Here is a 26,471-nt window from a genome sequence, read left to right as displayed (position 1 = left end):
GACAGTCTGTTTATCTGTATGTTTCCCAGCAGATGCCTGAATAGTTAAAGTCCCTCTTGTCTGTAATATCCTTGCACTCCTCTATAGATGGTGCAGAAATTGCTCTCTCTCTCCCCCTGTAGTGCTGGGGCTTTGCCCACTGCCTTTATTATTTGTTCTTTATCTTGTAGTTCACTGCTACCCTTCTCAGTAGTAGCGTATGGGATTCATATAGTATGTTCCTTTGGACTGTGTTCTCCTTGGACCAAATGTAGGCCTGGTGAAAATGCAACTTCACTGACTGAAGCTAGAGTGGGCACTGAGGGAAGCCACAATGAGGCACTGTCATCCCAAAATTCTACAAGCACAAGGGGCAAGAGTCATGCTGGCCACCTCCTGGGGAAGGCAGAGGCTGGAGCCAGTGGGAAGCACTTTCTTTATTTACAAAATCTAAATGGTGGCATCACTTCCCTCAGTGGTTCCCCCAATCCTGTAATAATACTCTTTGGACACCAGCCCCATCTTGCTGTTGTCCCCTGGTCTTATGAAATGTGATGTCACCATGCTGTCATTCCAGCCAGGTCACTAATGGCACCAGAGGCACTCTCACCACTTAGCTCAGACCTCCTAGGTCAAATTGAACCAGATCAGTCCCAACATAAGGGCCACAACCCTCAGTGAAGTCCAGGAGAGATGCATCCATTTACAGCAGGGCTGAGCTTGGCCCAGTAAGGATTCTCTGGCCTATATTTTTCTCCTTGGAAAGGAGTTAATTCTGGAGTCACAATAGGGACGGAGTCTCTAGCGTCTTCCTTCGGAGGCTCTCAAAACACTTTCAACCATTACTGCATTCAGCTCCCTGCCTGCTCTCAGGTCCATTGGGGTGCAGGAGCCTGTTACAGTGGGGACTTGCCCTCCTTTCTTCCTGAAGTCTGTGAGTGCGGGTAGCCTGCTCTATGAACATTAAGCAATTTGTAAGGTGTCAGAAATCTCTGGCAGAGGGTAGTTGCGTGGGAATGAAACCTGTCTGACTTGGAAGGACACTGACAGCTGTATCCCAGCCTTCCTGGCTGCAGGCTCACCAGGCTTTGTTCGAGCGGCTTGTCCTCTGACACTGGCCCCAGGAGAGGACAATAGGAGATGGAATGACCCCCTCTTCAGCTGCAGGGACTGCCCTGCCCTTTGGCCTTGACTCTAGAAGGAGAGAGGTATGAAAGGAACTGGAGTGTCTGGCACCAACTCCCTGGAGCTCACTGTCCAGTCACTGCCCTCTCTGCTCCCCATCCTGCAGCTGGGACAATTCCAGGCTGCTGCAGATGGCCTCAGACACAGAGGGAGCTAATGAAAGTCAAAGGATCAATTAGAGGGGGGCTGACAGCTGGAGCAGGGGTCTCCGGGGGTGAGTCCCAGCTCTGCACAAAAGGGTTTGGTGAGTGTGGACAGCTCCATGAATGGAATGTGACCGGGGTGGGGGGGAGAATATCCCTGCACAGTCCCCACTGCCTGGCATGGTCTGATGCCTGCAGTCTGATCGGAGCATAAGATCAAGGCAAAGCCTGGGTGCAAGGGAGACTGCTAGGGGAGCATACGGGTGTGATAGCTTTGCATTGGTTGTGCCCTCTCCACCACTGTGGAGAAAGGCCAGTGGAACTGTGCAGTCAGGGATGCACCAGCATGGCAGGATGAGCCCTGGGCTCCAGGGCTCAGAGGGCATATCCATGCCTGCAAAGGGTTCTGGCCTCCTCCCGGGGAGCTGCATGGGTTTCCAGGCAGGCAGGACCCTCTGTGCTGTGGGTGTTGGTGGGGGTAACATTTTCCCCTTCAAAGAGCAGTCACATTCCAGCCCTGGCCCAGGGATGTGTCTAGTAAAGTTAGCTGCATGACGCCTCAGGAAAATATTGCTATTGACAGTGGGTAACTTATTGCTAATTTTGCATCTGATCTGTGTTCCCAGGGATTGTCTGAGTGGGATTGTTAGCTCTTTGGGACCAGGACTGGGTCTCTGCCTGCATTCTGGGGACTTCTACATTGGCTGATTATTACTAATTGCAGTATATAAATATTGAAGTAGTGGCCAATGTGCTGGGGGGCTGTACAGACACTTAGGAAAAAATGCTCCTCGCCCCAGAAAAATTACAGTCTTAGGCTTCAATCCTGCAAACCAGCACATGTCTAATTTGGAGCCTCTGAGTTCCATTGAAGTCAATGATTTGAGGACCCTTTGAAGACACCCCCTGGGAGCCCTCTTCCCTATCCTGGTAAGAACACTGTTCTCGGAGACCCTGAGCATTTTGCTCCCGAAGTTGGTGCCCCAGTGGCCATGATGACAGGTGGCTTCATGAGATACGTGGGGGCATTTATGTCATGGGGGCATTCACTTTGTGGTCTAACTAATGCATCTCACCTGGCTTGGGTTGGAAGGATAAAAGGGGGTGTCATGAAATGAATCTGATAGGATGGCTGGCAGGGACTTCCTAATTGCATGCTCCCCATGTGAGCTCTCTCTCATTCCATGGCCAGAGCTGATGCTGGTGGAGCTCTGCGGAGTGTGAGAGCGTTGGAGTGCCGTTCTAAGCCAGCTGGAGCACTGCGTTAATCAGACCTGCTCAAAAGACGTCTTAAAGCTACAGTGCTGCAAATAGCCTTAATGGAGTTAGTCCCTTAGGTAACGTGGTGGTGGAGCTGAATTGGTTGGTTTTAGACAATATCCTTAGTGTAGGTGTTTTTGTTTTTGTGTTTTTGTTGTTGTTTTGTTTTGTTTTTTTTTATTGTGGCTGTCTCCACAGCTGGAACCCTACAACCTGGTGGTGGGGAGAGATGTTCCACTGTCTAATCATTCTCACCTTTGGAAGGGTTTTCCTTCACTCTTGCCTTGCCCCATGCTTCAGGGCAAGGCTAACGCAGTCTGTCTCTTCTGCCCCTCCCCCCATTCCTCTCCTGTAGCCCCTGGTGGCAGCTCTCCTATCTCTCTAATGCCTTTCCTGCATTCCCAGCCCCAGGAGAGGCTCAGAAATCTCTGCCCTGTTAAGTGGTACAGTGCGTGAGTCCTCAGCTTTGGGAAGGACACACTTGACCTTTGTCCCCTCCGAGATATGCTTTCCCTGGGGAGGAAGTTTTGATTCAGCCCTTGAACAAAGCTCTGCCTGTAGGGAGCAAGGGGCCTGACCCTGCCTCGGAGAATGATGGATGGGGGGGGGGGGGGTCAGCTTCACCCTCAGTGAGAGTGAAGAGACAAAAGGCCCAGTGACCAGTAAGCACAGAGGATCCAGCTCAATTTATCAAGTAGCACAAAGCTACCTCCCCTCCCCCATTGGCAAGAATAAGCCACCCAGGATCAGTCAGATTGTGCCTCTGCCCAAGGGAGAAGCGAACTTGCTGGATAGGAGAAGATCAGAATGATGCCCTGAAGTTCCCTTCTTTCCTTTGTATCTGAAACCCAGTTTCCTTTTTTAGGGTTATCTCCTGTTCCACCCACTCCGTCTGAACCAATATTAACTTCTCCCCAGATTCTCCAGGCCCCATGGAAGCTCCTTTACTATGTCTAGTCCAGTTCACTGCACCTATAGCAAACTTGGCCTAACCATATCCATTAAGCAAACACATACCTGCCCAGTGTAATGTGAGCTCAACATCTTCATTTCTCCTAAGCAACTAGCAGCACGGCAAGGGGGACCCATGTGCACAGTAGCACAATTGTTCTCCTCTGTAACACACCTCTCCTTTACTATAGGTTGTGTTATGGTAGTGCCTAGAGGTGCCAGTGCAGACACCGGGGAGGAGAAAAGAAGTGCTGTTATTGCCATCCTGTAATGGGGACCTGAGGCACAGAGAGGAGGTGTTTGAACCCAGGTGTCCAGTGCCTTACCATGAGGCCACCCTCCATCACCGTGGGATCTAGGTGCCAGAGGTGTTATTTAGAAAGTAGCAGCTCGGCTTAGCCCAGGCTCTTTGTTGCACCTCGGACTTTGGCATTCCCTTATGTGGAGCTGCTCTTGCTCATTGGTTTCTGCAGGGAAGCTCCTCCACAGGCCATTCTGTGCTTATTTGTGTAGTGCTGACAGTGCTTAGTGCTACACAGTGTACATAATGCAGAAGCCGGTTCCTGCCTTGAAGCTGTCTGAACCTAAAGGAGAGACCTAGAAGACAGGACCTGCTGGGAGACCTACAGCGTGGAGTGACTCAGGCTTATTTTTCATTATTTGTTTCATTAAAGTGTAAAGCTCTTTTCCTGTAGGAATGATGGCAGAAGTGGGTTTCTGGTAAGGGTTTGCATGAGAGAGAAGGTGTCCTGGAACCCTGCTTGTCTGTATTGTGGGGAGACCTGTTCAAAGAGGTGAATGTTCCACCATGTCCTGAAAGAGGCAGGCTCATCAGATTGCCAGTGCATGAGTTCTCATCACTAGCCCCTCAGATGAGGAACAATTTCCTCACCCCTGCTCCTGTGTGTGTTTCCCCTGGGTTCTGTCAGCTTCTCTCAGTGATCACAGCACTCAAGATAAGTCTCACACAGTGAGGCAGCTCTGAGAGAGCTGGGCTCCACCAATGGGGAGCTTTAAAGATTGGCACCAGGACCCTAAAGCAGATCCAGTAAGGAATGAGGAACTGGTGTCAGGCACAGGGCCCTGGAGTGATTGTGCATGCACCTTTTTCTATTGCTGCAGGCTGCTGAGTGCTGGGCTTGTTGAAGCTTTTATATGGCCCATGACCTTTAGGTCTCAGCTCCTTCAACACCTTCCTTCAGAGGATCTCAAAGCACCTTATAAACTAGTTAATCCTCCCAACTCTCCAGTGAGGTAGTTTGGAATTATTGGTAAGTTGAAGCCCAGAGGTGGTAGTGATGTACTCAGTACTGCACAGTGCCGATGGCGGAGCTGGAGCTAGAGCCCAGATCTCCACAAGATGCACTTAAAAACAAGGCTAAATATGCATCTCTGGAGCATCTCAAAGTAAATATAGTGGGACTCATTTATAGTCAGCTGGGTTATAGAGAAACGGGGAGGCAATTCCAGATTATTTCCAAGGCTAATCCCCTGGTATGGCAGCCTGGTGTGTACAATGCTGCAGTCTACAGACATTATCTTCACTTCCTGACTGAGCAGAGAAGGGAGAGGATGAGAGGAGATTGCCTCTATCCAATCAGGATGAAGTGAGGTGAGGTGGGGTGGGGGATGGATAAGGAGTGACTTCTGATGTGTGCAGTAACTGCTGCTGGCAGGGAATAGACAGGAGCCAGGCTGGCATTGCTATAGCTGGGAATGAAGAGCTGTATCCTCACTGCACTTGCCATGTTCTCAGACCTGGTATGAAGGGCATGTGTGCCCTGTTACAGTGTCACTCTGCTTATAGTAACCCCGTCTATGGGGAGGGTGAACAAGTATGTTACTGGTGCACATGTTGGGTCTAGCCAAAGGCACTAGGGGAAGGGCACAAATCAGTAGCTTGTAGATACACAGCATGTTGTGGGTCCTGGCTATATTTTACTCCAGCAACTAGTGGGTCTTTGAGTTTTTCATGTGTATGGTAATTAAAACATCAGCTATCAGCTGTGTTTCTATAGCTAGAAATGCCTGGGAAGAGAGGAAATCCAATAGTGTTACAACTAGTGTTCTAGCTTGCACCTGTGTCTGATTAGCATGGATGTGACTGCACATGTTGTGACTTCTGAGATGCTACTGAAAGGGGAGGGGCTGTGCTGCTGGAGAGAGCTTCAGGATGCCATACTGTGTCTTGCTCTCAAATCTCATTGGACGTTTCAACACTGAATTAAAGTTTCATGTTTGAGAAGGAAATGGACAGGTGCCTTGCAATTCTGCAATAACAAGGATAAGTAGATGCAATTCCTAGCAGAGCCCTTAGCTTTACCTTGACACTGTCTCTGGTAATAGGTTACTGGGAGCCAGAGCCTAGACCATGGCTCTTTGGAGGTTGAGCGCTGCATGTAAATGATCAGGCAGACCGGGCCCATCTCCCCAAACACACCCCGCACAGCTGATTTGTTTACAATCCTCACCCATTTCGTTTCCCACAGTTGTTTTGCTACGAGTGCTGCTGCTGAATCAGCTCTTCTGGAAGTGGCTTCTCCTATCAGTGAATGCTGCTGGAGCTGGGGGACCCCACTTTGCTGAAAGAGGCTCACTGACGGGGTGTAGCGGCATTGGTGTCAGGAAGTGACTTGGACAGGCCATCTTGGCTCTGGGGGTTCCCTGTGTGTGAAGCACAGCCCAGCCTGCTGTGGCATGTAAGAAGGGCACTGACTATCCTTCCAGCCCTGCTGCTTCTTCCACTACAGAACTGCGACTAATTAGCTGCCATGTCCAGACTGTTTGAAAACATTGTGATAAATTTCTAAACATCTGTTTTACAAACCAGATGTGCAAGCCCTGTCTGTAAATTCTCTTCTGAAGAACAGGTGTGCAGTAATAACTCTAGCAGAAGCCCCAAAGCCAGCAGGGTCATCAAACTGCATATGAGCTCAGGGGCTGGTGCCTTCCCAATCATGCAGCATAGGAGAGATTTGCTGGGAGTGTTAAGCATGTTAGGTGTTTGCATGCCAATAACAGTTAACATCAACACAGATTTGGTTTGTAGGAAGATTGAGGACCGGAATGAGCAGGACAGAAAAATTCACAGCCCCAAAGCACCCTGCTCTAATTTGGGGTCAGAGCGCCCCCTGAAGGCTCTTTGCCCTGGTTGCTAGGCCAGCACAGTGATGTCCATAGGTACTTTTGGTTGGGAGGGCCCTATCGCACTCATGGATGGAGCACAGAGCTAGATTTGGCCAGCAACCTCGGTGGTAAGTGGTATTCTATATGGGCGTGATTCTGACACCTCCAGTGGCTGTGAGGTTTGGGAAGAGATCCTATGTCTCAGATCTGCTCCCTGTTGTTTCTCCCCAGCTCTGAATCGCCATCAACTCCAACTCTGCTGCTGCAAGAAGATGTATGCTAAAGTGAGTCAACTTATTCCCATGTCCCCAACCCCTGGCAGGCCCTGTCCTGGAAATCTGGGAACTGGGGTGTGGAGGAGGAAAATGCCTGAGCTTATGTCCTCTGTGGGGAACTGTACCTTTAAGAGGCTTGGGTAAGGGCTAGTTGGAACCCGTTTTATTATTATGCACAGTCTCATGTTACACAATGCTGATCAGTTGGAACTCAGACACTGAATGAAGTGGACCTCCGTCAGATTCCTTGCCTTGGCATGCTCTCCTGCTGGGGCTGGATCCCCAAGGTCTGCACTGTTCTGGGGAGGAGCAGAGTCCAGTCCCAGGGAGAGAGTGAGATGTAGAATATGGATTGGCAGATGAGCTCCTGGGAAGGCAATGCAACACAATGGTGTGTGTGTGTGTATAAGTACTAGTGCCCACTGTTGAAAGGATTGACAGCCATGCTCCAGTGTCATCAAGTGACAGGTGGGAAGTGCTTGTGTTGCTAACCAGCTCCTGTTTGACACACACGAGCTAGGATGCAAGGAACAAAACAAGGGAGACCTAACTGTAGACCAAAGCTGCAGCCCCAGGGGACCGGAGAGGAGAAAGCATGCTTCCCAGACCATCTCCCACAATGCCCCAAGATCCTGCACTTTTGGGTGGATTTAAACTCCTGATAGCCATTGGGTGACAAATGTTGCCAGCCAGGCACTGGCAGTGATGCTCCTACATTCCACAGCCACTTCCGTAACCAGAAAGGAGAGAGCTGAGCTAGTGGTGGGAGGCGAGGACTGACTGAGAATAATAGGGCGGTTTGCAACCATGCCCCTGGAGCCCTTACATGCTGCATGGTAAGTCTTGAAGCGTGCACTACATCATTAGCATTTAGGAAAGCAGATGTGGAGGAATTAAGAAATGTAGGGTCATGTCAATTGCCTCTAGTTCTCCCCACGGAGGAGATGAAAGGGACATTAAATTGGGGCTGGGGAGGGACTGAGCCAAAGTGACAACACTGTACCCCCACCCACTGGAAGCCCCTATATGTGACCTCCACACAGTTGGGGCTTTGCGGTGCTGCTCTCGTTCCTTCTGATCAACCCAAGACAAGCTGCCTTTTGGTGCCATTACATGGAGTCAGTGCTTTGATCTCCCTAGGCTGTGTCCCTGGCTTCTGTGAGTGCCCTTCCCCCAGGCTGAGACAGGACAGAAGCTGCCCCACTCATTCAAGTGTAGCAATAGCTATCTGGGGATTAACCTAGTTCAGGCTGCATTGGAGTCCAGTGCTTTGGCTTTGCACTGATGTGCATTAGCAGGGATATCCCCAGTTGTGTCGTGATAGCAGCACAGGGAGGTGGGGGGAGCTATCTCTGGGGTTTGCCCCACTACGCAATCCATGGCCTTAGAGTAGGGTACGTTGCGGGGAGGGGTGTTACAAGGAAGGTGGGGAGGGAATGTCCCCTATCCTCACAGCTGCCCTCTTGACTGCTAGCCCTAGTTCTGGCACCACTCCCTACTGTGCTGGGCTCGCCAGTCTCTCGGGAATTCACACAGTCACCTGGGCTATTAGCATTGCTTGTGTGCACTTGGCTGTGGAAAGCTGCCTACTCAGCTGGACAGAAAAAGAGTGGGAAGAGGGAGGAAGAAAGGAAAGAAAACTGTGAAAGGGATGGACTGTGAGTGTCCGAGCCCAGGACAGGGCTGGGGTAATGACCAGAAAACATTCTAGGCCACTAGGTGCAATTCAGAGCTGTGGTATGAATATCCCTGATTCCACCTCATATCCCTATTGTCAGGTTATTCAGTCATCTGAACCAGGGTGAGGGGTGGGGAGGCGGCTCTCATCTACATGGGATGAGTGCTGCCTCTCTGCAGCTTCTAGCCCTTCACAGCATCTGGTGACCAGACCCTGTTCAGAAGTGCCAAGCGGCTTTGCACCTCACATAGCAGCTGCCCATGTTTGCCATGTAACCTGCCATTTCTAGGTCCTTCATGCTAAGTCCAGAGTTAACTGTGCATGAAAATTAATCCATGGATAAACTATAACAGTCACTGGACCTTGTTTCAGGCCCTGCAGGAGTGTGACACGCACACAGGTATATAAAAGGGCAACGGCAGCCAAGGGGTTCTGCTAGCAAGAAAGTCCTTTTGCATTACTGTGATATCGCTGGGGAGCTGGATCCCCAGCCTGTGAAGTCACAGCTGGGAAACTGGAAACCCAGCCTGGTGCCTCCACCTTTTATCCTATGGGATTGTAATATGCAAATGAACTACAAACTCCCTAATTGCATGATGACTGACTTCCTTACCTCTGATGTCACAAATCCACCAGCCAATAGCAATGTTGTTGTTTGCTCATCCCCAGTATTAATTTATTAATGAGTTCTTAGTAGTGACTCAAAATCACTCTGCCATTAATTGTCAGCTGAGATCCTGGTCTGACCTTTCATGCTGCTGGTTCAGCTCCCAAATTGGCAGGAGATCAGCTAGGATTCTGTAGTGGGGGTGACTGATACTCCCAGGCTGGCAGAGTGTACAAACAAACTAAAACACCTGGTTAGAATCAACCTGCTGAAAATCCACATTGTCAACAACCAGCTTCTCTTTTAACCTGAACTGCCACGGTGGTGACTTACGAGATTCCCAATCTAAACCAAAATTGGTGGACAGCCAGGCTAAGTGTTTTACTTTAAGGGAACTGGAAAGCTGTCACTCCTTGTTTGGTAGAAGAGAAAAGGAATGAAACAGCTTTAATCTGAAGCTTGAGTCCAAAAAGTGGTGAATGGTGGTTTTGTTCTTGTTTTTAATAAAACTTAAGATGGTACTGAAGAAATTCAGTGGGTTTTTTAGAAAAGTTTAATATAGTGGAACAGAAGAAGACTTTCCACCTGGGCCCTGACATTCCTCCTGTTTCTTCTCTGTCACTGATACTTGTCCATCTTGCTTGAAGTCCTTGGGTCTGTTCTCTTCTGGGTGTTCTTGTTGCCTTGGAGAGCTGTGCCTCAAAAAACAGATGGGGAAGATCAAAGGGGCCAGGCTTCCACTAATACAAGCTGTCTGGGTTGCAGTATATCCTAAAGTTGGTTTCCTGTTCTCAGGCCTCTTGAGAGTTAAGGCTCATTTCCCCCTCCCTTCCCTCCACCTGTGCAATGAATATTGATGCTTCAACTGTCCTCTTGAGGCAGCCATCAGAATTAACACCCTACTGAGATGCAGGAAAAACAAACTCTTTCTGTCCTTTTCATGGTCCTCCTACAGGCAGCACAGAGATAGAGATGTGCTGCTGTTTGTTCTTGGTCCTTTCTATATACATACCCTGCTAGAAAATGGGGAGCACACCCCTCTCTTGGAGCTATTGTTTCAGGCATCTTCTCTCTATACTGCATTGGTTACATTTGAGTCACATTCCAGCTGCTGGTGGGAATAGTCAGTGATGGAGAAAAGAGGCTTGAAATAACCATCAGTGTGATCATTAAACAGGGAGCCCGCTGGATTTCAAATGGCAGCCTCACCAGCGCCTTTCACTAGCCTTATCACATGGCAAACTCCTATCTGACTTGCTCTCCACTCTTGTCCCTAGAGGTCTCTCATCTGCTCCTGCTGCCCAGGTTTCTCCCTCCTTTGTATAGATATGTTTATGTATATTTTCTTGTGTTCTAACCTCCTTCACTGTGTGTGGCCTGAGCCAATGTTAATGTGAACACACATGTTTAGACAACAGTATCCCCAAAGTGCCTGGCCATGGGACACCCAAATGGTTGGCCTATGCCTCCTTCCTTCCTCCCTCTTGGAGCTGGTCCTGTTTAAGTGAAAGCAGAAGGAACGCTGAAGCCAACAAACCCAGCTCATGACTAGGAGCTGCTGGACAGCTTCTCTCCTCTATTTCCTGACAGCAGCCCACCACTGACACATATGGCTAGTCTGCCTGCTGAGCCCTTCCCCAGGCTGGAGTGTGCTCTGGGGCTCTCAGAGAGCTGGCTAGCTCTCTTTGTGTGGAGCTATTGCTCAGTAGTTGCCCACCTGCCCAGTGGGAATGTTGTGTTTCTAGTGGAACAGTGTCCCAGAACACGCTGAGCTGTGTGTTTCATGGCAAAGTCAAGGGGCTGGAGTTCTATTCTTGGAGGCTTTTCTGGATGCTTTATTGAGTCCTGAAGCTGTCTCTGCTGCTTGGTGATGTCCTCTCTGCAGGGTCCTGTCCAAATGACTCTTGGGCTTTCTTAATTTTGTACTTTTGTCTGATTGCCGTGGCCCTGGCCGACTCCCCTGAGGTTGCATCTCCTGTCTCTGTGTGAGACATCTCTTCTCTGAATGGGCCCATAACATTTTGAATGTCTCTAATGGTGTATGTTACCTACTGCACACTAAAGAAAGCTGAGGGTGAAGGTCTGCGTGTCTCCATTTTCAGAGGGATAAAACCTCATGAGATGTGTCATAAGGCTGATTCCACTCCCCACCAACAGTGCCAGCGTGGGGTGGGGTTCCACCAGAGGAAGTGCAGGTTGTGACTCAAGGCCCCCGTAGGCTTTCTCCGGCCCTGTACATAGTAAAACATTCCCTTTTTCCTCTCAGCAGCCAGCTCCCGAATCTGTGGAATGCATCCCATCTGCAGCGTGTTACGGATGTGCTCAGCAGTGGAGGAATAAGCACATGTGGGTTCTGAACCTTTCTGCAGAGAATGAAAAGGAGCTAATTAATCTAAGGAACATGGTGCCAGGAGCCACATCTGGGGGCCAACTGTCCCTGGGAGTGTGAATCCCAGGTGCTGTATAGCTTTAGAGTCAAATTACGGGGGTGATGCAGTCACAAAGGGCAAGAATGCAGTGACACTGAAATATATAAACCCTGTATGTCTGAGTCCAGGGCCAAAGGGACCCTGGCCTCCATCATCTCTGCCTTGAAGGGCCTCTCTCCCATTGGTCTGAGGGCTAAAAGGGAATTGATTCTTCATGCTAATCCCTCCAGGGAAAATTGAAGTTCAGGATTGGACCTTGCCCTCCTCAGCTGGGAGGTGAATCCAGCCTCCATGTTCTTCCTGTCTTGAGTTCCCTAACACTTCATGCACCCACATCACTCTATTCTAGCAATGGGCTTAACTCTGCCCCTTGAGCAACCCCCTCTCCTGTGGGAAAAGGAGAATCGCAGCACCAGCACAACTACACTCTGCTCCATCTGTCCCCTATGCTGGTCTGAAGAACGCACTCATCTAGTGGTGTCTCCATGGTCAGTCTCATCCTCTGCTTCTTGGCAGCACATCAGCTGGGACTTGGAAAGCATGTGATTTGGTGGGGTGACCACCTAGGTCAGCCTCTGCGCTTGTTCTTTCTTTAGACACGGCCCCTCTGGGTCTAGGAGCTGTTGATCTCTGCAGCTAAGCTGAACTGATGCCAAGCACTACTACCTAAGTGTTTGTCTACATGGGAAATTAAGACAAATAACTAAAGGTGTGAATTTAAAGTGCAAAAGTGAATTAAGCTAAAATGAACTAAGGCTGCTTTACATCTGTATGAGAGCATCCACACAGGGGTTTAATGTGTTTTATCTAACACACAAAATTCAGATCTTTAGTTAATTCGGCTTAACTTCCTAGAAAAGCCCTCTGTTCCCAGCAGCAAATGGCCAGATGGCCCAGTCGCCAGAGATCAACTGTCAAATTCAGGGTTGTTGGCTTGCTTTCTCATCATCGCTCCACTGCTAATCTCGGCAAGGGTGTGATCTTGTAGGTGCATCGCCCTGAACTGTCCAAGCTCTACTGTCTGGGGAGTTCCTGAGAACTGAGCTATTTCGTGTTTGTCTGCTGAGCAGCGCATTGAAATCCAACTCCTGTTGCAATTCCTCACTGACTCTGCACTTCCCCATTTCTAACGGACAGGATGAGTATGAAATGAGTCACTGCAGCCAGAGAAGTGCCAATGCCTAGAGGGCAGCACACTGAGCCCTGCGCTGAATGTTAGCCTGCAGCGTGGGCTGAAACAACACTGCCTTTCGACCTGCACCTACCAACCGGCGCGGCTCTAATCAAGGCTTCCAGTGTTTGCATAGCACCTGTGCTGGAGATGTGTAGAGAGGAAGAGCTTGCCTAAGCAAAATGGCAATAACAAGCCAGGGGGCCCAGCCTCATGCTCCCAAGCACCCCCACCACTAGCCCAGGGTGCCCACAAGCAACCCTGCAGTAACAAAGCAGAAACACACAGCTTTGTGTCCCACGCTCATGAGCAACTCTAAATCAGCAATGGGGGTGCATGGCTCCAGAGCATCCCTACAATAACAAGCTAGTGTTTGCACGTTTAACGACGGAAAGAGTTTAATGTCCAACCGCTGAGGGGTTATTGTAAACAGGGAGTAAAAATGATTTTAAAAGTTATGCAAGCTCCCTGGGCCTGGCTCCACAGGAGCCTGAGGCGGAGGTAGAGGCGGAGCAGCCTGTGTGAGGTGTTGGAGGGATGGAACCATTAATTGCTTTGGTTGTTTTATACTTCTCTCTTTCACCTTGTCAGAAAGGAAACCGATCCCCTCACCCTCCTTAACTCTCCCTGACCCATTGGTGGCTCTGGGCTGGTGCTGGCACCCAGAGAGGTTTAATCAGATGGGTAAAGAGCAAATTTATTCTTTGATCCAAATAGGAGCAGCAGCGGCAGCACCTCCTGTGCTCATGCCCGAACATGGCAGGAGCTAGAAGAATGTCTGCAGTTGTTTCAGCAGAATCTAGTTTTCAACAAAGCCTGGGGCTCTGGCTCCTTGTTTTCCAAGCCTTGTTTATGGCACTGATAATTCTTTAGTGTCAGGTTTAGACACTAAGCATTTTTTCCACTGCTGCATAAGAAAGTAATTAGGTGAAGATGGAGAGGACGTTCTCCCTTAGAACAAAGAAACCAGCAATGGCTTTTATCAGGCTGTGCTCTCTGGATCCAATAGCTACATACATGCTATCACAAACTGCTTCCTGGACAGAGACTCAGCCTCAGCTACAAAGAGGGAAGGGTTGATTGCGCATTGGAAAATCCCAAAGCACCCCTTGGATTTCCTCAACAAACGGCTTCATTGATAAACCAGCAACCGCCACCAGGGTCAAATGCCAGTCCAGCCAGGTCCCTTCACTCCTCTCAGACTTGGGTAGACACAGGTAAGTGCTGTAACTTCAGCTGCAACAGTATATCTCTTAGGCTCTCTCCCTGATAGTTTGGGCCAAAAAGAAAAGAGAAGCTCCTATGGACGCCAGCTTAGCCCATGTGTTTCCACTGCCAGCTCAATAACCCTATAGTGGCTGGATGACAATCTAACATCCTGCACAGAGCACTCTGGTTTTCTCTGGCCTAGCTTTAAGATGAGATTTGAAGAGAGGATGTGACTCAAGGGCCTGTAGGGAGGGGGTAGGTGGGTAGAGAGAGAGCTGGTTTTCCTCCCTTCTTTGCCTGGTCCATCCTCCTTTGCCCACACCATAGAGAGCAGCAGGGAAGGGGCGGGAAGGAGACTAAGTGCAGGAAAGTGGTGGGAGCAGGCAGCAGAACAGGTGGCTAGGAAGGCAGTGGGGGAGTCTGAGAGCAGAAAGGTAAAGTGGAGTCAGAAGAGTTCTGAAAACGAGGAGCAGGCATTAGAATTGGCTGTAGAGCTGGGTGGGCAGCGAGGGTGGGTGATGGAGGGTCTGCAGGGGCTGTGTGTGTGGGTAACCTGGCCCCACTTCCTGGCCTGAGGGAGCTAGTAATTAGCTTTGTCGGCATAGGAGGAGATGGATGTTCAAGGACTAGGATGACTTTGAAGCTTCTGGCCATAGGCACAAAGTTCTGGCCCTGACCAGGAGCTCAGAGAGAGCAAAGAGAGGGGGAGGGCAGTGCTTAAAGTGGGGGTGTGTGTATGTGTGGGGGGTGTCCATTATTCTCTACAGCAATGAAAGTGACATCCCATCTGCCTTCACCAGCCCCCCCATCATTTTGCCCCCACATCTGTTCCCCCCAGCACCACCTCTGCTCCTGGTGCAGCTCCAGCGGTTCGTCACACCCCTTTCCCCTGCCAGCGAGGGCTGCAGCAGAGTTGGGTTCTGCAGGAGGGAGAGGGGAGGAGCAGAGGATCCGTCCCTGTTGCTCACTCTAGGGGAGTAGGGAGCACGGCTGCCCTGAGCTGTGGGCACTTGGGCAGCGCTGAAATGTGGCCCTGCAGAGACCAGGCTCAGCTGTAGAAATGTCACTTGTTGGGTTTGCTACCTCTTCAGACTCGGCTCACCTAAGCCTGCAGGTGGCCCTTAGTGCCGGGTTGAGACAACCACTGGCAGGGAGAACAGAGCGCTTACATTGAAACCAGGGAAGGAGACAGCTGGGACCTCTGCTTCCATCAGGAGGTGCCCAGGAGAGTAACTGGTGGTACTGAGAGCTGCCCCAGTGTCCTGGAGGGTGCGGGCAGCACGAGAAGCGGGTGGGAGGAGAGGTTCCCTCCTCACCTGTACAGAGCAGAGCCCCTGCTGCCAGTCTGTCCGGAAGCAGTTGGAGCTGGGTGAGGTGAGAGAGAGCCCCCTGCTGCTGAGACACTGAGGGAAGGAGGGTGCAGAGAGGACAGGAGTGGGCGAATGAGAGGAGTCAGTTGAGGTAAGCTGTTGTAGGGGGAGAGGGCCTTGCATTGGTAAGGCTGGTGATGGAAAGGGGAAGGGTCTGGATGCAGCTCCCCTGGATCTGCCAGTTGTGCAGAGGTCGCAGACCTGCCCAGGCTGTCAGAAGAAGGTGGCTGTTCAGGGCAGGGCGAGGCAGACTCTGGCATGAGCTGGCAGGAGCTAGTCCTGGGGTCCAGTGGGGTAGTTTTTCCCACTGGTGAGTCATGTAGGAACAAAGTGGATATACAGGTGCTCAGCTGACCTGCTGGGATTTGTTCAGATACTGACCACCCTGGGGCTGCAGTGAGGTCTGCCCCAGATATTCTAACTGGCAAACACCCCCAGCAGGGCCCGCCCAGTGGCACGTACCAAACAACACCCCTCTCTTCGTGGGCACATGCCACTCTCCTCCCTGCCCTCCTTGTGTGCTGAGATACGACGAGATCCCAGTATGCATTTAATAAGCTTGTGCTCGCAAGTGAGGAGAGAAGTCAGACCACCGCTAATACTGTGTGCCGCTGGAGCCTCTTCCACCACTGGATTGCCAGGGGAGGGAGTTCAGCTTCAGACCCTCCTGGGAGGAAAGTCTGTCCTTGTCTCAGTTGAGAGATGACCACAGTGAGCAGAGGAGCGGGGAGGTGACCTGGCGAGGACGCAGTCAGTTGGTAGAGCTGAGATCAGGACCCTTGGCTCTGTTTTCCTGCTAGATCAGTCCCATCTCTTGGGACTAGAGGTGGTCTTTTCAATCACTGCCTAATTGAAAACATCAGCTGCTCATGTTGGAGGCAGACGAGGAGGAGGCTAGTGCTGCTCTTCTCCATCCTGCCTGGTACTTTCCCTGGCCTTATCTCCTGGTAGAAAGGCTGGTCTCGTAGCGGAAGGACCTAGAGCTTTGGCTAGGCCTTTTCTGGCGTGGCACCATGGATGTGAAGAGATTAATACAATGAAGCACAGAGCTGGGACTTGGGGGATCTAGCTAAGAGGCTGGTCCACTGCCTGACCTCGAGCAAGGCAAACTTCCCCTCTCTGGGCTTCAGGTTCGCCCTCTGGGAAACGGGACTAACAGCCCTCCTGCCTTCCCCAAGTATGCGGGCTAAATGTGTTTGGGTTCAATCAGAAGATCCTAGCCCCTGTGGCATAGGGGTGAAGGGCCCTGGCCCGAGGTATATTCTGTCTCCGGGGCTCCCCTATGTACCCCTGCCTGCCCACCTTTGCTGAACGCTTACAGCTGTTGTGAAATTCTAACACTTGTTGTGAGCTGGGGAAGCTGAGCCACAGGCTTGTTCAACAGCAGGGAGGCTGAACATAAGCTCTCTGAGCAGGCGGTGGAAGGGCCTCCCTCCCCGGTCGCTCATGGGTTAATGTTTCTCTGTTGTAGTTTGTTTCCCTTTGCCAAAGTGGGTGTTGCTGGAATGTCTCCTCTGGTAAGGAGGGGGCCGAGCTGTGTCCTCTGCAGAGGGGCGATGTCAGCATCAAAAAGACACAAAAGGGGGAGGTTTCCAAAAATAAAACCCTTCATCCCCTCCAGACTCTGCCAGTGCCAGAGGCAGGCGAGAAGGTGCTTGGAGCTGTCTGCAGAGAGCGCAGGCTCTGACAGCCAGGGGAGAGGAGAGATTGGGAGTTCTCCTTTCAGGGGTAGGAGGGACGGCTGCAGCCGCTCTATGCAGCCCACGCTGTTGGGTTTGCTGTGTTACCTTCGCCCCAGGCTCTCCAGCTCCTGCAGGCAGCAGGTACTGATTAAGTGCCGCCCCCCCCCCCCGGCCCCCCAGCACATGGCAAAGTGAAGGATTTGGAAGGCTATTTCAGGGGACTCGCTCAAGGAACTTTGCCTAGTCTCTTCCCACAAACTCCCGTTGGATACTTGGCTTCATGGGGCTGTCAGCCACACGCTGAGTGCTCTCTGCTCCCTTCAGGACTGGCCTTTCCTCTCGGGCAGGCAGCATGAGGGGCTCCTGGGGCAGTTTTCTCCCTCTCACTTTAGCTCTTTTCCTGGGGCTTGGGGATTCTCAGAGAGACTTTGCTGGAAGATTTGATCCGAGTTCTTCATTCCGAACCGAAGCTGGGAGCAGGGACACGACTCGGCTAAGGCTGCGGAACCAGGGCAGTAACTTGGGACCCACGGGCAAGGTGTATAGCCTGTTCCGGGTGCACAGCCCTCCTTCTGCCTCGGAGCACCTCCCAGAAGCCTCTCCTGTGGATCGCCCAGCCTGGATGAGGAGCTTGACAGGAGGGGACAACAGGGAGCAGCCGTCTATTCCTCCAGATCACAAACTACCTGCTCCCCAGAGCGCCCGAGGCCAAGCCAGCAACCTGAGGGCAGCTGCAGACTCTCCAGATGGGACCCTCCTTCAGACCCCTGTGCAGAGGCAGAGGACGGACTCCTCACGCCAGCAGCAAAGAAACGGGCTCAAAGCTCGGACAGTGCCCAGGGCAAAGGTGCAGAATGCCAGAGGCCGACTCATGGGGTAAGTGCAGCCAAAGGGGTCTTGCTGCAGGACCAGGTGCCTAACGTGACTCCTTCTATTGCACCCACTAAGAGGTCTGAGCTGGGAGCAAAAGAGCCAGGTCCCCCATCTTCAGGGGATCTCAGTAAGTGGGGACTCCAGCCTCAAAGCTCCGGCCACAGGAGGGACCTCTGGTGTTGGTCCCACATCCACCCGCTCTTTGCTCATTAACCAACCATCTGTGCCAACTGGCACTGCACCTATGCCATCCCTAGGAGGCAGAGCTTGATAGTCTCTCTCTCCGTAGGTCACTTACCCACTTTCTGTCCCATGTGCAGTAATAAGGGCCAGTCTGTGCTCAGCTTCAGCTGTGCTGACCCTCACCTGCCCCTGGCACACAGCCCAGGGCCCAAAGCAGCTTAGGAGTCAGCTCAGTTACTTGCTGTAACAATGTGTGTATGTCCCCCACGTGCAGGAGGAGTCCGTCTCAGCACAGAGAGCGTGTGTGAGAGCACGCGCGTGACGTGTTGTCTGCAGCATTTCTCCTGGGTGTGTTGCCTTGGAACGTGCTGGTTGTGCTGCCCTTCTTGCGTGGGTTTGCGGCACGGCAGGGTTGCTGTGGGTCACACAACTATGTTGCATTGCAGGCTGTAGCTTTTGCTGCCCTGCTCGTACAGGGGTTTTGTGTGTAGCCTTGCAGGGAGTGCAGGAGGTGGGGAGTTGCTGTGCAGTGTGTGACTGTGGGGCAGTGCAGTGGGGTGGGCTGTTGTGGCCCCTACTTGGCTTTGGGGAATGTAGCTGGGTTGCCATGGGCTCCGACTGCAGGTACTGGCCTCTTGGCGCATTGCACCTGGAATGGGCCCCTTGTAAGTTCTGCATGCAGTAGCTTCACACAGCTCCTGCTGGCTCAGCTGGAGGAGGCTTCCTATGACTTACCCGGCACACCTGCCTCCAGTTCCAGTCCCTGCCATGGTAATATGGAGGGGGCATGTGGTGTGCCTAGAGACTCCGCAGAAGAGCCCTTGGCCCTGTGCTTCCTCCCTCTCCTGCCATTCTCCTCCCTGCTCCCCTGCCCTGGGTGCACCTCTCAGATTGCTCTGCTGGTGTAGTGGTGCTCATGAAGCCACCCTCCCTAATCAGTTAGGAACACCCAAATTGCCACTCCTGGCCACCCTCTCAGCATAGTCACAGGATAATGGCAGAGAGGGCTGGCTGGGGGCTGATTGCTCAAGTGCCTTCTGACATGTGAGCTTAGTGGAGACTTACAGAAACACTTTCTTCCAGCACTGAACAAGGAACTTTACTAGAGTAAGGAAAGCAGCACTATTCCTAAAGCTTCCCTCCCCGAGCCTCACTGCAGAGCTTCTGCCTAGAGCTTTCCTCTGCCCCATCCCACCGGCTTCCTACAACAGATTTAAAGTAGCAGCTCGCACAGCCTTACATCTTTTCCCCTCCTGCCCTCCTCCCCCATTGCTCTATAAACATATTTAACAATAATTAATAGTTAAGAACAAACTATAGCTCTGGACAAGCCTCTGGCTTCCTCACTTATCCAGCTCTGCTCACCTTTTGGCCCTGAGGAGGGGCTTGTCCAGTGGATTCACTTGGATTATCAAATCCCATTCAGTCAGTTCAGGACACTTAGCAGAATGATCACCCTCCACTAAGGTTGTGGTGTAAGCATCATTGCTCTTGGGATCACATGGCAATTCAGCTGGGCTTGGGGAATCAGCGGGAGATGCTGCCTGCTACCTCTGTTATGAGTACCCAGATCAGTCTCAACCACGTTCTTGGGCTGCAGCTACTTACGGACAAAAGCTGATGTCCAGTTTTATCAGGGGTGGGTGGCCTGGTTTAAGGTTGGGTGCGGGGTCAGGCTGCAGTCAGATGGCTAAAGAAGAAAACCTGAGACCTCTTAGAAGTAGCAGCTCTCATTCTTTAAACAGGATCACTTAGGATGAAGATTTACCTGTGAGGATGGCAGTGTTCACCCATAGGCAGCTGAGTTTAGTTTACTCTCATGACTGTTGTGGGGAAGCCATATAGCTCAGAAGAGCTAATAGGTAAACTTTAGTTGTAGCATTCTCTTAGCAATCTGAACTGCTCCCTCCACCAGTCTATTCACTTCTGGGTGATGAGGGCTGGAAGTACAATCCTTGAAATCACACTGCATCCCAAAAGCTTGGGACATGGAGCTGGCATATCGTGGGTCATTGTCAGTGACTATTTATTTCGCCTGGATGCCAGGACAAGAAAAGTTGCCTTGTTAACTTTTCTCTGACCTGCTGACTTGGAGGGTCTAGTGAGGTGGAGAATTTTTGTGTAACTGGAATAGTCAGTGGCTACCAACATGTTTGTTTTCCTAACACAAGCCTAGTGCTATTCTTTTCCAAAGCCTATTGGATATAATGTTCTGGACAGGAAAGTGTCTTTGAGTTGTGCCTTTCTCGTAATTCTACAAGACTCGTGATTCCATCTCATCTATCTGATTTTCGCCTTTGCTATACTCGCTGTGTTTCTGCCCAGGAAACTCTGTCATTTGAAGAGGCTTTATCTTATGGTGTTTTCTTTTTCCTGCATGGGAATGTTTTCTACCTGCATCACACTTGCACCCCTTTCCTGCAGAGTGCCTTTCATTTTCACTCACTCAGATGACCAGGCAAGATGCACCAGCCATTCCACAGTAGCTCAGACACTAATTATAATTACTCTGAAAGTTCCTTTTTTAAAACCCCAGTTACTAGATAATGTCTTATTTGTTTTTTCTTACCGATTCCTAAGTTGCAGTGCTCTGATTCTCTATATAGGGCCCTAATACAGGCCCACCACACTTTGGCTCCAGTGGAGACATACCCTGAGGTTTAATTTCCAGCTCGGGCAGACATACCTGTGCTAGCTCTATCAGAGTTGAAGAAGTGAGGTTCTTACCCACGAAAGCTTATGCTCCCTATACTTAAAGGTGCCACAGGACCCTCTGTTGCTTTTTATAGAAGTGTAGTTGCAGCAGTGTGAATGTCGGGAGGTTTCAGATGGGTGGAACCTGGGGTGGCTTGCCCATCCCGCTGCTTGCGCTGCCAGAGCTACACTGCTATATTTTGTTTGCTAGCTTGATCAGAGCTAGTATGGATACGTCTGCCCGACCTGGGAATGACATCTCCAGCTCCAGTGTAGACGTGCCCTTGTGCTGTACTCTGCACCCTTTGTCAGAAACACCCCATTCCTTTCTGCAATAAAATGCTCACCCTCCTACTTCCTAGGAAGGATGGCATAGCTGTCTCATCTTTCCTCTGGGACAGCGATGATCCAGACGTGTGTTTAGCTTCACTCCCTGTGGTAAAAGTGAACACGGTGCCATATCCTGGGGCCTAGGCCATGCTCTGTGTTCACTGTGGCTACAGTGTGAAAGCTGGGGAAGGGCTCCTTCCACGCAGGCCATTGAGCGAAGCCAACTGAAAGTCTTAGGGAGAGCTGAACTTTGGTATTGTGTTTTGCTGGCTTGGAATGAGTCAACTTCTGACACCATGTCCGGCGTCAGTAGCAAAGAATCACAGAAGCTGCTTTTTTCTAACCCTGAACAAGGAGCTTTATTAGAATAAGGGAAACAGAATTATCCTCAAAGCTGCAGTCGCTCTGTGGAGCTTTGCTTAGAACCGACCCCTCCTGACTGGTATCCGTACACACGCCCTCCTACCATGGATCACAGTAATCCTGCCCACTGCCAGGATCAGCCCATGTTCAGGTTGGGTGTGTTCAGTTTGATTTTAAAATGTTTGTACATCTTTTGATGTAGTCCTTGGGCTTTTGGCAGGTTCCCACCCTGGGCCTTGGTGTCCCAGAGTTGGGAGCCTCTGGGCCATTGAAATGTCTCAGATGCACCCAAGGTGTAAAGATGCCACAGAGCTGGGTGTATCGCTAGCAAGAGCTGGCCAGCTCCCAACTCAAGGCAGACGTGTTACAGTGTGGCTGGGTGCTTTCCCATTGCACAAGCTGCTGAGTGTCGTCTCTACAACTGCGGAGCCTGTGCTCCCCCCTCCCAACAGCCGGCTGGCTCCTGAGATCAGACCTAATCACACAGCTCCTATTATTAATGCCTGCGGGGTGCTCAGTGCTTTCCAAATGGAGAAGAGCATCTTCATGAGCCTCCCCCGAGGCTGTTGTGCTGTGAGCCCCTCCTTCCCCCCGCTCCTGGCAGCGGGAGCAGTAGGTCAGTGGAGATTGGTTAGGACATGAACAGTGGAAGTTAGCAATCCTGGCATACATGCATGCACAGGCATGAGACTGGCACACTACATACATCCCTCATCAGTGCTTGGGAGACACACCCAGCTCCTGCCCTGACACATGTTGCCCCCGCCTCCCCTATCAACACCACAGGACTCACACTGCACCATGCTTTGGTTGATGCAGTTTATGCCCATCCCTCCCCTGCCAACCCCACCACCTCTAGCAAATGTGACATAGAAAAAATAGGAACAGAGACATGAAGGTTTGCAGGGCAAAGCTTTCAGGAGTTGGGAAACACCCCAGTTAGGCTTACACGGGCAGCCTTAACTTGGCCCCTAACATGGCTGCCTCATTCCAATACGATCTTCAGTCACGTGGTCATGTGCCTTTTCTGGAATAATTCAATACCACGTCATACAGAGCCCCTACAATCTTAGGGCACATCCAATATACAAGAAACTGCTGTTTAATCTTTTTTGTTCACACTGATGTCTTTGTTTTTCAGTCTACAGAATCTGTTTATTCAGACAGCATATATGGTGTGTTCTCTCTCCAGCATGTGTTCCTTAGTAATGTAGTTAACATCCGAAGGCTGCTCAGGGGCAGAGTCAGTTAATGATGCTAACTCAGATGCATATTTTCAGAGGCTTGTCTACGCCAGCAGCTTTTCACTCTCACTCTGTGTTGTGTAAGAAGGGTTTATGGTGAACTTCTCATATAAAGTTGGATGAAATTCTCTGGCCTGTGCTATACAGGAGGTCAAACCCTGATAATTTAATGATCCCTTCTGGCTTTAAATCTATGAATGACTTTAATGGAGCCTGTGTATTAGTAATACATTGTGCAGTGCCCAGTACTACAGGATGATGCCTAGAAGGTTGTAAAAAAAATGTACTGTATACTATTGTAATATTTGGGAAAGCATGTGATCACATAATGGCTGTGCACACCATTAACATGTGCAACTCCGTGATCTTATCGCTGCTTCTCTTGTCCTCCTTCCCCCTAGTGTTCGTTACACTTGCTTGAATCTGGTTTCCAACAAGATTACAGAGTCTTCAAGGCTTGTGTCATCTTGTGTGTGTGGAGCACATGGTGCAGTGGGGCCCTGATCCTGACTGAGGCCGCTCCTGCAGTACCAATAATTAATAAGGAAGACTGTATTGTAATAAGCCAAGGGGGCGGAGTTAAGGTTGCACATTCAGCCGTGGCTGTGGCATTTCCTGACATGGGGGGCAGAGGGGGCTTTGCCATGCAGACTGTGCATTCTTGAAGGTTTGTTTTCACTGTGGACACGTAGGAAGTTACCCGCTAACTTTGGAGATGAGGTTGTGACAGGAACTCCAAAGAAACAAGCCAAGGGTTCTGTCTTTCTGTCTCCCAGCACTTGTGGACCAGGGAAATGGCATCTGGAGGAAAGACAATGACTAAGGCCCTGAGCCTGGAAAGAGAACCACATGGGTGGACCTCTCCCCCTGCACAGAGCCCTAGAGATCTCTTGGCAAGATCAGGGCAGGAATGACTCTGTCCCAAAAAAGGGAACCCTCTTCCCCCTTGTTGCCCCAGATGCGGCTTGTTTCTTAGAGCACCTGCCAACCCTATTGAGTGAGGGAGGGGCAGCTTCTCTTGTGCTCAATTTGAGTGCAATTTGGGGCTGCTATCTCCAGACTGGGGTGTTTGGAGATTACAGAGCACATCTAGCACCTCAGGTGAGAGCTGCTAAATATGATCATTATCCGCGCTTGGCATAGTCAGGGCACTGTACCCTAACAGACTCATCCCCACAGGTACATAAGTATCGCAGCCCTGTGTTATTGGTGGGAAACAGAGACTGAAGTGAGGTGACTTAGCCAAGACCCCCTTGGCACTCAGTGGCAGAGCCAGGATTAGAGCATGGGCCCTCCTGAGGCCCAACCCCATGCTCATTTCTCCTGAATTTGTCCAAGCACCTGCTGTGGCTGACCTGATAGGGCTCTTGGGCAGGGAGACCTGCTTGTGGAAATTTCTTCTTTTTACTCTGGGCCTTTTGGGCTGTGTTGAGCTTGGTACCACCTGGTGGTGATACTGGGAACTGCTGAGCACTCCTGCCACAGAATGGCCAGGCTGTGTACCTGCCGTATGAGTTATAGTATCGGTGCGCCTCTCACCTCCGCTAGCCCTGCATGCAACAGAATGGGCACCAGTCACTGCCTCTCTCCAGGGCTTGATTCCCTCCCTGCTGCTCAGTGCAGAGGGTGGGACTCCTGGTCTCTGCTTAATATGCTGCATTCAGCTGGAAATGCCATTCTAGTTTGCTTCCCTTCAGCAGGGCACAGGGAGCATGGATTACACGTGGCCAACCCACCGTGCCCGTGCTGCCATAGTGGACCATACATGCGTGGTGACTGGCAGCATAGGGGACAGTGGCATGGGGCAGCCTTCCAACAGGGCTCTTGGGTTCAAAGGCTGGTGGTGCAGGGCAGCCCCCAGCAAGGCACTGTGCCTAGGCTATCCGGTTCAGAGGGCTAGTGACACAGAGCTAGTCCCAATCCAGGCTCTGGGGATTGGCCGATGCGTGGTGGCCCCCTGGCTGGGCACTCTTGCCTGTGCTCTCAGGTTTCTGGGTGGGAAGCACTGGGCAGCCGCGGCAGGACACCATATTTGAGATGGCAGGGTGGATGGGTGCCTGTCATGCAGACTGTGTGTTTAGCTCTGGCTGGTGTTATTCACAGAGCACTGGGGGCTCAGTGCTGCACAGAGCCCAGCAGGGACCCATGTCGCTCCACACAGCCACTTCTGACCTGCTGCCTTTGCCTCAGTCCAGAGGCCCTAGCACCTGCGTAGTGGTTGACTTTTCACACATATAGAACTCCTCGTTGTGGGGCAGCCCTGCAGCTACCTAGCCTAGAGCGTTGCCCCCACAGCACCGAGCTGCGAGCTCCCAACTCGGGGCTGCGATGCTGGGGGTGAGGGAACCCCAGTTCCTGCTCCATGTGAGTGCCCTTGGCTGGAAAATGCCAGAGGAGAAGGCAGCAACCAGAGGGCTCCTCTCTGAGTTATGTGGTTGCTGGGAGGCATTGGCCATGGAGTGCGCAGTGAGCTGCACGCAGCTGGGGGCTGCTATTCTGCCAAGCTGCAGGAAGTCAGCCACTCCCTGGAGCACCATCCTTCTGAGCTGTAAACACGCCGTGCTCCTTAAACCTGCAGGGGTTTATTTTGAATTCTTCATAAGACAACAAAAACCACATGGCATTCAAGCCATGAAAATGTCAAGTAAATGCTTTAAATGTAACCAGATGCTCCCAGGGCTGGTTCCTGCTCAGTGAAAAACCAAGACCGCTTTGCCCAGCTCTGTAGCCCCCAGCCATCTTCTCCCCCAGTTTCCCAAGGCTCCAGCACACCTGGCTGTCCATTAACACCGTCTCATCAGGAGGTGAGAGAAAAGTTTGCTCCATTCCCCATGTGGTCCCAGCAGTGCGGCCCACGCAGTCTGGAATAAGAATAACCCTTAGCACCTTGCTAGCATTTTACTGCTTCCAAGAGCTTCACAAATATTTAGCTAATCAACCCTCCCCACCCTAGAGTGGCACTGGGGCCTGGCGAGTTTGGCATCACTTTGGGAGTTTCCAAGCTCTGTCACTGACTCGCTTTGTGATCTTTGGCAAGTCCCTTTCTCTGTCCCAGCCTCAGTTTCCCCATCTGCAATGTAATGCTTATGATACTGACCTGCCTCTCGGGGTGTGGAGGATATGAGTTAGTGTCTAGAAAGCGCTAAGGATTAGGATTGCCCATGAGCCTGGAGGACACAGCAAGGCTGTGACAGTGAGTCTGTCACTACAGGCAGCAGCAGGCAGGCCCTGCCAGGAGCAGTTAGAGGGCCCTCGGGGCAGGCACTGAAAAGATCATCAGCAACAGGATGAGCCCAGAGGGAGCTGAGCCTGGGGGAGTGACACAAAGCACCTAGTGATCATACCCTTTTGCATGCACTGCTTCACATGTGCTCTTCAGACGTGGTTCTGCTGCCAAGATAACCACGACTCCTAGCGAGTCAGCCCTGGCCTCTCACTCCTTTCCGTGCTTGTTCTTTGTGCTTCTGCTTCACCCGCACAGCCTCTGGCTGCTCCTGCAGGCCTGGCAGCAGCAGCCTTCCAAGGGAGAGTCAGACCAGCCCCCAGGGTGCTGGGGTGCAGCTGTCCCCCTGATAGCTCACAAGAGCCGGGCATGTTGATGCGGTGCCCTCAGAGAGTGGGAGGGCCTGCTAGGTATTGGGCCACCTGCTCTATTCCAGTCTTGCACTCTGCACCCCAGAACGTGTTGCCCACCCTACGGCCTGGGAAGAGAGAAACTC

The 26,471-nt window shown here is 51.4% G+C and overlaps 1 protein-coding gene across 1 annotated transcript in view; it reads left to right on the top strand.

The window, feature by feature from the left end:
- The first annotated feature begins 17,076 nt into the window (after positions 1-17,076).
- LTBP2 (latent transforming growth factor beta binding protein 2) overlaps positions 17,077-26,471 on the top strand; it is a 114,639-nt gene continuing 105,244 nt past the window's right edge. The window contains exon 1 of the mRNA XM_024192747.2: positions 17,077-17,941. Within this exon, the coding sequence (XP_024048515.1) occupies positions 17,418-17,941 (524 nt within the window). The 5' untranslated portion in view covers positions 17,077-17,417. The remainder of the gene's footprint in view (positions 17,942-26,471) is intronic.

The sequence above is a fragment of the Terrapene carolina genome, unplaced genomic scaffold, assembly GCF_002925995.2.
Source record: "Terrapene carolina triunguis isolate 2854851 unplaced genomic scaffold, T_m_triunguis-2.0 Scaffold96, whole genome shotgun sequence".
NCBI classification, from domain to species: Eukaryota; Metazoa; Chordata; order Testudines; family Emydidae; genus Terrapene; species Terrapene triunguis.
This window is presented reverse-complemented; position numbering and strand designations above follow the sequence as displayed.